General features: G+C 49.3%; 1 protein-coding gene across 5 annotated transcripts in view; it reads right to left on the bottom strand.

The window, feature by feature from the left end:
• SLITRK3 (SLIT and NTRK like family member 3) overlaps positions 1-11,964 on the bottom strand; it is a 39,767-nt gene extending 27,803 nt beyond the window's left edge. The window contains exons 1-3 of one of the 5 annotated variants that reach the window (XR_013987033.1): positions 11,742-11,964; positions 3,747-6,993; positions 146-1,612 (exon numbers count right to left, since the gene is read on the bottom strand). Coding sequence is in view for 3 of the 5 variants with exons in the window: in XM_081007855.1 (XP_080863981.1) it covers positions 4,055-6,973 (2,919 nt within the window). In the remaining 2 variants the exon portion in view is untranslated. Of the gene's footprint in view, positions 1-145; positions 6,994-8,917; positions 11,670-11,741 lie in introns of those variants that run through there. The other 4 variants (XR_013987032.1, XM_081007853.1, XM_081007854.1 and 1 more) reach the window with 4 other exon arrangements.
• Between the last annotated feature and the right edge of the window lie 55 nt (positions 11,965-12,019).

Below are 12,019 nucleotides of genomic sequence, written 5' to 3'. Positions count from 1 at the left end.
GCCATGTTTTCAGATACAGTACGCAGAAATTTAACGCGATCAATCTAACCCCGTTGGCAGCGTAGGGATGCTTTCTGTAGTGTAGAGGTTTTCACTTTCACCCCACAGCTGAAAGGTCCCTAAATTCAAATCCAGGGTTTTTAAAAAAATCCTTTTAGGGAAGGGGTCATAAGTTTCAGAGCCCATCCTTTGCACACAGAAAGCTCCAAGGCTCAACCCCCTTGCATGTCTCCCATGCATGGATTTCAGGCAACCTGCAGTGTTGCTGTGGGTCAGAAGATAAAATATGCAGCGAGATGTGACCCGACAGCTTCCTCTTCCCCCATCTAGGCCCATCCCCTGCGCTGAGGAATTCTCAGAAGCTAAGCATCCAACGTGGCAGCCTCCCTATCTCGTAGCAGGCTTAATGTAAGGGTTAATCCAGGCCTGGTCACAGCCATAACCCACCAAGCACACTGTTGTTGTTGTTGTTTTTTCGCAGAGAAGGTGTCAGCCTTTTGCACAAGCTTATCTTGGGGCAGCAAGATTATATGCAGCAGGCACAAAACCTCCAACCGCACATTTGCTACCTGTAGGCCTTTTAATCAATACATAATATAAAAAAGCCCAAAGGCAAGAGAGCCTAAACTGTGCACATGGGGCTGTCTCAATCCATAGTTTGGCATACTGAAGCCTAAATTCTGCCACAATCCCCCAACGAGTAATGCTGGGTTCCTTGGCTATCGACTAAAAAATAAAAGGCCCATAACTCCAGCAGGGTTAAACCATTTTACATTCTAAAGCTCTCGTTTTTAAAAACTGATTTGTACATGGTTGTTTGTTGGGCAGCTCTACCACATGTACATAATATTATATATACCAGTTTTCTTTTTTAAAACAGTATTTTCAAAAGAGCAGACTTTTCTTTAAAATAAAATGAGCACATATATGACATTGTAGCATGGGTAAAAAAAGTCTGACCCTGGCCTAAATTGCTATGATTTATGCTACGATTCCTTAACAAGATTTGTTAGAAACACCAATGAGCATTGGAAGCAGCTTTTAAGTGTTTTTCTCCTTTGCAGCAGAAACATTTCATTTTCCCTGGATAACATTTTTTTTTTTTTTTTAGTAAGACAAATAAAATATATATTTTGCAATATTTCATTTCTAAATACATTTCCCTCTTTTTCTGCATCGGTGTGCAATGTGTGTGTGTGTGCAATGTGTGTGTGCGTGCGCAGCAGGGTGTGTGTATGTGTGTGTGTGTGTGTGTATAAAAATCTTCAAAATAGAGGATTTCCCCATTTCACATCCATACACACCAAAGGAGCTAATATCCACACTTTCCCTTTAATTATATCTCTATCTCGATGTAAGGCATTAGTGACGTCTGCTGAATTACATTCAATGCGATGATTTTTCTATTAAGGACAGATTCAAGAGTCCAAGTGGAAAGCACCGTTGATGGGCTGTGCACAATTCAAAAGTAACCTTGGGTCTCTGTGAGGCAATTGCTGGAGCTCTGTCGCCATCTACTGGCCATACTGGAAGGTGTGAGGTTTTTTTGTTTTGTTTTTCCGCCATCAAACAAAGCTTTTTCCTTCGGCTTTATTCATGTGTCAACCCAGTTCTACAAGAAACAAGATACCAGCTAGATACCTTGGAAAGAAACGAAATAAACAAAGCATCTTTTCCACTTTCTCTCCCCCCCCCCACCTCTCTCTCTTCCCCTCTTTGGTTTTATTCTAACCTAAAGGGCTTAAGAATAACATGCTCCACACAAATCAATTTGGCAATGTCATAGCGACTGAAAAGTTAAAAGAAGAAATATCTTAAATAAGAAAATTCCACACACAACACTTCATTGTCTCACATCTCCAGCTACTGTTTCAGTGAAAACGAGTGCGAGATCAGAGAGGCAGAGACTTGAACTCATGCTATTAGGCCTAATTTTCTCGATTGTTTTTGCTTTTATCAAAAAGAGGAGAGAAATGCAAACATGCCCAACAACTGCTGTTGCCCAAAATGCAGCAATGTATGCTTGCTATCCTGCACACACACACACACACACACACACACACACAATCCTCTATAAATGCATTTCCTTCCATGTACTTTTAAATATTTTATCCAATCTCAACTGCAAATTGTATCTCATATTATCATTTCTTTTCCTCATATCCTTGCAGCGGAACATAATAATCCTAGCAATTAAAAGGAATTAAAATAAATCTATTGCATATTTTCATCTAGGAGGGGTGGGGAAAAACTCACCAAGAGAGATGCATAACAAATTGAAATGGAGGGAGGGGAAAGAGAGAAACAGAGAGAGAGAGAGAGAGAGAGGAAGAGACTGGAAATCTGAATTCTAAAGTCCAGAACCATCTTTTTTATATATAGAAAATTTGCACCAAGAGTTATTTGTTGTCCTATACCTTGCTAACATCACAGTGGATTGTTGTTAATAAAATAACATGTGGCCTTAAAGGGGGGAGGGGGAGGGAAGCATTGGTGTGAAAAGGGTATAGTTGAAGTTTTAAGATTCAAGCTTTTTCTTTTAACTTCTAATATATATCTATATACCTATATCTATATATTTTTTTCAAAACGTTTTATTAGGAAAGCTATACCAGACGCATCACTGTACAATGATTAAACATTACCTTTACAATTTATATTCACTTGAAAGTACAGAATAAATATATGCACAATTGTATTTGTGTGTGTTTGTGTGTTGTCTGCATTTGTGAGCGAGGGGGGGGGGAGAACGTTAGCACCTCTACTCAGAAGGAAGCCCCACTGATTTCCATGGGGCTTACTCCCAGGTGAGGGGGCACAGGACTGCAACCCAAAAGGGCTTCTTTTACAGAGACACCGGTGGCAGCTTACCAAGCAAACGTCCCCTTTCCAATGCATTTGTGACGTCCGGTTCTCTTTTTAATTAGAGGTGCAGCTGTCCTCCAGAAAGGAACTCAATCAAATGGCAATGACCTTTCCTTCCCTGTAGGGCAGCCACAGAAGGGAACAAATAGACAGCTCCTTCGCTGGAGAAGCAAGCCAGTGACCTCCCCTCTGGAATAGACTGTGGTACCCCATCCTTGCGGTGGGGGGAGAGATGCAGAAATAGAACAGGGTGCAAGCAAATTGGGATGGCTAGGAGGCTGATTGGAGGGGGTTTAGGATACAGAGTGGAGCAGAATAAGCGTTTGGACCTGTGTTTGTATGTGTGAGAGAGAGAGAAGAGAGAGAGAGAGAGAGAGAGAGAGAGAGAGAGAGAGAGAGAGAAGGAAGAGGAGGAGGAGAAGCCAAGAGAGTGAGAACATTTGGGGAAGAAAAGGACCCCTCTCCCCGTCGCTGCCTGCAGTTCCCAGACATGCAGAGAACTGCTTTTGTTGCTGTTCTTGTGGTTCTCTTCCCCACCCCAGACACCCACCACCCCTTCAAAGTAATGTACAGGTTCTGTGCCATAATGAGGGAAAGAATAACCAAAGCCACAACCGATGTTGTCTTTTTTTAAAAAAAAAAAAAAATCCACCTCCCTCCCCATAGCATTAAAAAAAAAAAAAAGATAGAACGAAAAGGTTTCTGTTTTGTTTTGTTTGTTTGTTTTTTTAAAAAAACTACAACAGAAAAAAACAAAAGCCTGCGAGAGAGAGAGAGAGGAGATAGAGAGAGTAGCGTAACACACATAGAATTTACTGTCATCAGGACCGAGGCAAATAACCCCCCCCCCCATGATACTAATTATAATAATATTCGTATACCTTAGACAACATGGCACAGTCAAAGTCTCCATTTTTTTTCCAGTATAAAAAAATAATGATTGATTAACATCTGCTGGCAAAAGTCTGCAAAAGGCACTTTATCGATTCATGATCATCTGAGAAGGGCCTTTCCTCCAAACCATCATCTGGCAGGGGGAAAGCACAGAGCAGTATCCTCTAGTATCAGCATGCGGTGGTTTGGGGGCAGGAAGGGCGGGGAGCCAAGGAGTGGGGACTCAGGGGGCCGTGGGGCTGTGGGGCGGGTCTGGGATTTGGCTGTAAAAGCTAGACTTTTGTTTTGTTTTGTTTCAAAACCTATAAGTGGTCTTCTCCAGGACTTCGAGGTAATCCGGCTTGGTTTGGAGTTTGGCCCTTAACTCGAGGTATTCGCTTTGGGGGGGTTGGTGGTGGTCTGGGAAGCCCTTACCAGCCGAGAAGAGGAGGGTCTCTTTCAGCCTGGCGTCCTGCTGCAGGTCTGGATATTGCATGCCAGGGGGGTGCACGTGCAGTTCCTTTAATTTGGGCACCGTGCCGTAGAGGCAGTCCACAAAGCCCACCGTGCACGGTGGCGCCAAAGGCGGCCTGTCCCTGCTGTCTAGAATGGCACCACTAGGGGGGAATAGCACCACCCCACCGTTCTTTTCGTGGTGGAAGACAGGCGGCACCAGCGCTAGCTCCCCCAGGAGAGGCAGCCCCCCTCCAATCCCCCCGCCGGGCGGGTGCGGGTGCGGGTGATGGTTGGTGGTCACTATGGTGTTGAGCTGCGAGCTGGACACGGCCAAGCTCCACTCCTTCTCCTTCTCCAGTAAGGTCCTGTAGCAGCTGCTGCTCCCACCGTCCTTTGTGGGGTCGGCAAACTGTTCCCCTGCACATCCAACTCCTCCTCCACCACCACCACCACTACCAGCACCACCACCACCTCCCAAAAGCATGTCCCCAGGTTGCCCCGGCTCCCCCGCCACCACTTCGTCCTCCTCGCGGGGCTTGTAGATGGGGTTGTTGCACATCTGGGTCACTGGATGCGGGATGTAGTCATAGACGTGGCCCACCGGGGGTGCCTTTTCCGGGGAGGCACTGAGTCCCCCGCCGCCTCCGCCGCTTCCCTCCTCGAAGAGGTGGTGGCACTGCATCTGGATGCCCGTCAAGTCGAGGGTCTCCTGCCGCTGCTTGTTCCGGAAGGGTAGCTTCTTGTGACGCCTGCGCAGGACGAAGGCGAAAAGGCCCGCAGCAATGAAGACCGCTGAGAAGAACAGTACAAGGAGGCTGAGGATGAGCACGGAGAGGGGCACCGGGCCTCCCCCAGCCGGGGGGAGCTCATAGGGCGATGGACTGGTGGGGCTAGGGTGGCCCCACGCTGGAGGGGCTGGCGAGGCAGCAGCAGCATGCAACATCTCGGGGCAGAGTACTTCCAGCTCCACAGAGCGGATGTCTCTGTGGGTAAGGTTGTCTGGGCTGGCGCAAAGGACATCCCCCACCATGATGACGGAGCTGATGGCCTCAATCCACTGCTTGAGAGGTACCAGGTCACACGTGCAATCCCACGGGTTGAGCTTCAGGTCAATCTGCACAATGGCGTTGAGGTGCTCCAGCACGCCAGCCACGGGCAAGTACAGGAATTTGTTGTTCCTCAGGTTGAGCCTGGTCAGAGAGGTGCCTGCAAAGGCATCTGTAGGCAGGTTCCTCAGGAGGTTGTCGTTGAGGAAGAGAAGCTTCAGGTTGGGCATGAGACTGAAGGCAGCGGGCTGGATCTCCCTGATCTGGTTGTACTCAAAATACAGATAGTGCAGGCTCTGCAGACCCCTGAACATGCCTGGGGTCAGCTTCTCAATGTCATTGCCGTTCAGGTACAGGCTCTTCAGGTTGGGCAGGTTGACAAAGGCCCCGTCCTGAACGTAGGAGATCCGATTGTTCCCCAAATGCAGGAGATCCAGGGAAGAAAAATTCCAGAAATCGGAACGGTAAATTTTCTGTATCAAATTACCGCTGAGGACCAGCTTCTTGGCGTTGACGGGCCTGGGAAGGAGCTCGGAAATATTGTGGAACCCTCTTTCCTTGCAGTTGACTGTCAGGCCCAAGTCATTGATGTGCAAACTGCATGAACAGCCAGTAGGGCAGATGATGGGGATGGGTGGCCTCGTCTGGTAACCAGCTATTGGGGGCTGGTTGGGCGCAGGGTATAGGCCTCGAGGTGTCGGGGGTGGCTTGTGTGCCCTGGGCTGTTTGGTGGGCCTGGGCTGCTTAATGGAAGTTTTGTATTCGACAGAGGAAGCAGTGAAATGGAAAGAGGACAGCATGGAAGAAGGCTTAGTAGGCCACGCGTTCTCCTTGCTTGAGGGCAACTGAGGGGCACCGATGCTGACCAGCTCCGAGTCAGACAGCATTGGGCAGAGTTTATTCCTCTTAATTTCCCTCAGGTCCTTCCCGTGGAAGTGGAAAGGGGTCTCACAGGTTATGTCTCCCACAAGGGCAGTGTAAGGGATGCGCTCCAGCCAGCTCTTCAGCTGGACAATATCACAGGTACAGTTCCACGGGTTCTCCTCCAGCTGGATCTCCATCAGGCTCCTGCCAATGTGATCCAGCATCCCTCGGTAGGAGAGCACTTTCAACCTGTTTCCACGCAAGTCCAAGTGAGTTAAGGACACCGACTTAAACAAATTGGTGGGGAGGATGGGGATAAGGTTGTCGTTCAAGATCAGGACCCGGAGCTTGCTCAGGTTTCGAAATGCCCCGCTCTCGATCCGCTTAATGACATTGTAATCTGCCTGCAGATATTCCAGACTCTCCAAACCCAGGAAAGTGTCATTTCTGAAGATGTCCAATTTGTTCTCATGCAGGTACAACCTCTTCAGGATTCTGAGGCCGTTAAAGGCTCCCGTCTGAATGTCTTGTAGTGCGTTGTTCCCCAGGTTGATCGAAACGGCGTTGTTCAGGTGGAGAAAACTGTTAGTATATAATCTCCTCATGGAGTTCCTCTGCAGGTAAAGTTTGAAAGGTCTCGACCAGGACTCCGTTATCTGGCTAATATTTATAAATCCCTTGTTGTCGCAGTGTATGTGAAAAAGGCTTTCTTTGACTTCACAGTAACAAGGATCGAAGCAAGACTCCTCAATCTCCTCCGAGTCCTCTATCAAGGGGATGGGGGTAGTCCACGCTACAGCAATTGTGCTGAGAAGAATAATCCACAACATCCTTCTCTTACGGGGAGGGTCGGCTGTCGGAGACTTCATGGTTGCGACGGATTACAAAACTGAAACAGAAATGAAAACACAAATGGATTACGGTCGATCAGCATTTTATCGGGCTATTTTTATATTGAACCATGCATCTAGAGCATCTAACGGGGTTTCGTGAGGTTACTTGGAAGTTCATTACAAAAAAGAAAAGAAAAGAAAACTCTAGCATTGCTCTTAGAACCTCCCCTGGTTTTGACTTAAGTGATACTGAAACATCTCATCATGCAACAGCCTTCTTGTTTCCCCATCCTGCTCACCCCTCTCCCAGGCTACTTGGTGAATGACACCCTCATGAAAAACAGCAAATGAACCTATAGGGCCTATGTTGTGAAACATTTCCCCCGCCAACACAAAGACAAGGAGTGTTTAGGAGGAAGCATATGGGAGATCATCTCAGTCTTACCTCGACACCTGCATCAATCACAAGAGTAAGGAGAGATGAGGTGCAGGAAGAGATTTTTATCTGGTACACACACACACACACACACACAAAACCATGCAGTCTATACATTGCATTCTCATGAACACACAAACGCTTAACTTGGAAGTTGTTGTGTTTTTTGTTATTCAGGCAATGCCCATCTAATGCTATGATACAGCCATTATTTAAGGAAATGGGGACAGACAAGTTCCCAGAGCCCCGATCCCTGTAGGAATATCCATAACTGGGATTTTATCAGTATACAAGGATTAGTAGCAAGGCTTGCTTCAATACCGGGGGTTGGGGGAGAGGGAGAAGGAGGGAGAGAGAGAGAGAGAGAGAGAGAGAGAGAGAGAGAGAGAGACCCTTCTCTCCCAAGCACACAAAATGGATTAACGCAACTGGTATAGTATCAGATAAATGCACACTCCATATTAGTCATTTCAGCTGATTAAATCATTTAGAGATGATTAATCTTCGGGAGGCATGTGCCTCTGCCATCCACATACCCAAGGGGGAAAGCGGCAGTTGCAGGGCTACAGACGGAAAGAGATGGTGGAATGAAAGGGGGCAATAGGGATGGGTGGGAGAGACTCTGGACGTGGGTGTTTCGTGCCTGTAGAACCATCCAGGGATGATCCAGCAGGACAAAAGACGAGAAGGGGGAGGAAAAGTAAGAGGGGGAAAAATACCTTTACACAAAGCCCAGGAGAAATAACCCTTGCTTTACAGCAAAAGCTCACAAAAGATTCCTCTTGGAGGGGACAACTGGACCCCGTGACCTACAGCCTCCTCTGCTTGGGGCGGCAAAGGGAGGGCATCTCTTTTTCTCCTTGACTCCTTTTGCCCAGATCATTCCAACACAGAAGAATAAATCACTGTTAAAGACTATGACTCCTGACAAGGATGGCTTCACAGCCCCTACTTGCTGCTGCTGCTGCTGCTGCTGCCCATTTCAAACGGGTTTGCCAGAGTCCTGGTATTTATTTCTGTTCTCTTCATAGCAAAGGAGCTTTACAGATATGGATTATCGTGCACTCTCCACTCCACCCCCACACCCCAACACACCCATGCAGGCGAAGGGAATTCCTCCCTCCCCGTTATGAAAAAAGAAAGCCCTTAATAGCAAAAGGACCTAGTTAGGGAAAGAAATGGGAGGCGCAGGTGGGGGCAGGGTGGAATAAGAGCATTTCATTACAGAAAAATGAAATAAATCGAAGCAGAGAATCTATTTGCAAATGAAGGGAACTGGGGGACCCGTTGGAAGGAAAATTACCAGGCACGATCTGAATGAGGAAAGAGGAAGGGGAGAGGTCTTATTTTTTGCTCTTTGTCTCAGTAGAAAGATGGATAGATAAATAGAGAGAGATAGACGGACAGAGAGATAAGCTACTTAAGTTCTTTTCCTCTTCTGCATTAAAAAAGGGGGTAGAAAGAGATGCTCTATCCCAGCAGAAAAGCGGGGAGGGGGAAGGGAGAAAGAGAGATCGAGAGATCCAGAAAGAGCTTGTACTTACCGGTCCGAAGGAGATAATTTTTTTAGCACATTTGGAGAGAGCCGGGAAAGGAGAGAGGGGAGGAAAAAAATAGCCAAACCCACTTGGAAAAATAGATATCTACGTACGGAATTTTCAACGGCTTTTAAAAATAAAATAAAATAAGGATTGCTGGTTTCTCTCTTTCTCTCTGTTCTGGTTCTATACTCCTGCTGAGGGCTGAAGCAAAAGGAAGGGGGGGGAGCAAGCAAAGATGAGACGTGCTAGGAATGCAATGAGGTTCCTTAGGATGCAGAGATGCTGTTTGGCACAGTCAATGGAGGAGGGAGGCAAAGGGGGCTGCTGCAGCCTCCTAGATCTGCCGCTGCCGCTGCCGCCGCTGCCTTCTCTGGGTACCACCAGCTCATCTTTGAGAAACGAGGGAGGGAAGGTCTATGGCAGGAGGTTCAGGCTGGGGCTTCTCATCCTTTCGCTCCTTCTTCCACTCCTTCTTCCCTTGTGTGTGTGTGTGTGTGTGTGAGAGAGAGAGAGAGAGAGAGAGAGAGAGAGCGCATTGTTGCCCCTGAATCAGGCTTCCCCCACCACCACGTCATGGATTTGAGCTTGAAGAAAAGGGGAACAAATGTAGGAGGACGCACTTGGCACCAGGTGGGGGGGGCACGTCTGGGAAGCCCTGACTGTACTGGGCTTGCTTTCTACCCCCACCCCCCATTCCCCGCCAGGAGGAGGAGGAGGAAGAGTTATTCGGGGGATCAGGAGCGGGGGAACCCGAGATGATGGAGAAAGAAGAAGCAGCCAGGAGCAGAGGGACAATCCCGGTGGTGGCTGGGTGGTGGTCTCCTACGTCCGCCCCCCTCTGGAAGGGGAGGAAAGCCTGGGATGGAAAAAAGGATCATAATAGGGGAATGTCCCCTGGGCCACCAAGTGTGCATATTCCAGCAAATCCTTGAGAGCTGCAGCCATTAAGGGGAGAGGAGATACCCGCCCCTCTCCACATAGCCAAGAACTCTTTCCGCTGGCTTCCAAAGTAGTAGGCTCAGTTGAGCTCGCTCGCGCGTTCTCTCGTTCTCTCTCTCCCGCCCTCGCCTGCAGTTCTCCATCAAACCTAAACCTGTCCCAGCAGAGGTAAAAGAAAGGGCAGCGCCGGGGGAACTTGGAGGAGAGACCTTCCCCTTCCTTCTTGCTTTCCTCGTCCTCCCCGCTCCTCTTTCTACTCCCCACCCCCCTGCAGCTGAAAAGGCTTCAGTCCACCCCACAACATCCAACAGGCTCTTATTTCTTCCCAGATATTTTCCCCCCTCCTTCCTCCTTTTCCAAAGCTCCTAGCCAAGTGTTGAAGCCACTTGGGTGACAATGGAGCATTTTGCATCTTTTCCTTCCAGAGGGAAGAGGGGGCGGCGGCGGAGGATTTAACCGCTCCCTTGCTGCCTCCCTCTCCTTATTTTACCTGCCTCGCCTCCTTTTCATTTCTCTCTCTCTTCCTCTTCCCTAATTGTGTTGGCTTGGACTTGCTGTCTGACCCCAGAGAAGGAGAACCTATGCCTCGATTTCTGCCTAGATCCAAGGGAGGGGAGCGCCCCCCCCCCGCCGCCGCCAATCTCCAAAGGTAAATTGAACAGCTCTCTCTTTCCGTAGAAAGCAAGAAGGCAACCAAAAGGAGCATATCTGGAGCTGGAGGGAACATAGAGAACAAACATGCCTGGTTACTAGAGTGCAGGAAAGATTCCCTAACACAATAAGCTCCCATGCTTAGTCAGCTTCCCCTAGATTAAGTTGGCACCCATTTGCCCAAGTTCCCTTGAAGGTGGTGCGCTGGTTGGGCCCATCATCCTATTGCTTTCATAGACCCACACGCCCCTCGCTTGTCAGAAGCTAGGTACTTGCGAACGGAATACCCTCAGATTTATTTTTAATAATGCCTCTTGCAACTCTATTTCGCTTAGAGCAGGGAAAGGCAGGGCAGGATTCCTCCCCTCCCGGAAGAGTAGGGTTTGGGTGGCCGCCTCCTGATCTCCCCCTTGAGGAAAGGAGGGGAGGTGGGGCTGGCAGGTGGCAGCTAGAGACATCCCTCGGAGACAGAAGAGGCTCCGCTTGCGCCAGGGAGGAATTCTGATGCCTCTGTCCCCAGCGCCCTTGCAGCCCATCATCTCTTTGGGGATTCTGCTACAAAGAGTGGAGAGCTGGCAAGCTGGGAATCCAATGGGACAGCAAGCACGCACCCCCCCCCCCCTCTTTGCCCCAGCGCGGGTTCTCTTAGGACCCTACAAGGGAGCAGCCAAATCTCTGCTCCCCACCGCCACCTTCAAATCGCTCTCCTCGCCAGCGCTGCTCCTTTTCAGAACCAAGTCCTGTTGCAACGTAGAAGTGGCGATCGCTGTCGATTACAAAGCTGCATAGCTACTATTATCATTACAAAGCACGAGAACCCTGCGTTTTAAAACGCGTGTGTGTTGCGGGGTGGGGAGTGGGGAATAAGGATCCGTGAAATGTTTATAGAGTTGTTGGCGGGCGGGGGCAGAGATGAAAGGAAGACACTAAAATAATAACAGAAAAGAGGCTGGTGACAATGTTTACATTGGAAGAACATTGGCTTGGTTATTATTTTAAGGGTCTTCCTTCCAGATCCTGGGGGGGGGGGGGGGGTGCGTCTTGCAAATGCAAGCGAGCAACAATGGCAACAAAAACATCGCATCTCTCTCTCTCTCTCTCTCTCTCTCTCTCTCTCTCTCTCACACACACACACACACACACAAAAAAAACAGTGGCCAAACCCCGCAATCGCGCCTCATCCCTCCGCTAGATCAAGAAGCGAAGGCGCAAAAAACCCAGGAAGGACAGCGAATACCTAAGGAGATCCGAGCGCCGGGCTGGCTGCGAGGCGGAGCTCCCCGGGTCTCCCCGGGCGGCGTGGCTTTGCGGGCCGACGGAGGAGGCACTCTTGCCGAGCTTCTTCCTCTCCTTTCCGGAGCGGCTGCGGCTCGCTGACCCCCATGGCGGGCCGCGGAGCGTGCCCCGGGTCCATGTCAGCCTCGCCGACCCGCCGCCTGCATTTCAGCGGCGAGGCGCGCACCCAGGCGCGCGCGCGCCCTCGAGCGCGCACGGAGACTCCCTCACGCGCCCCTC

This window comes from Podarcis pityusensis, assembly GCF_964106645.2.
Source record: "Podarcis pityusensis genome assembly, chromosome: 5".
Lineage (NCBI taxonomy): Eukaryota > Metazoa > Chordata > Lepidosauria > Squamata > Lacertidae > Podarcis > Podarcis pityusensis.
The sequence above is the reverse complement of the archived record's forward strand: the minus strand, read 5'-3'. Positions and strand labels throughout refer to the sequence as shown.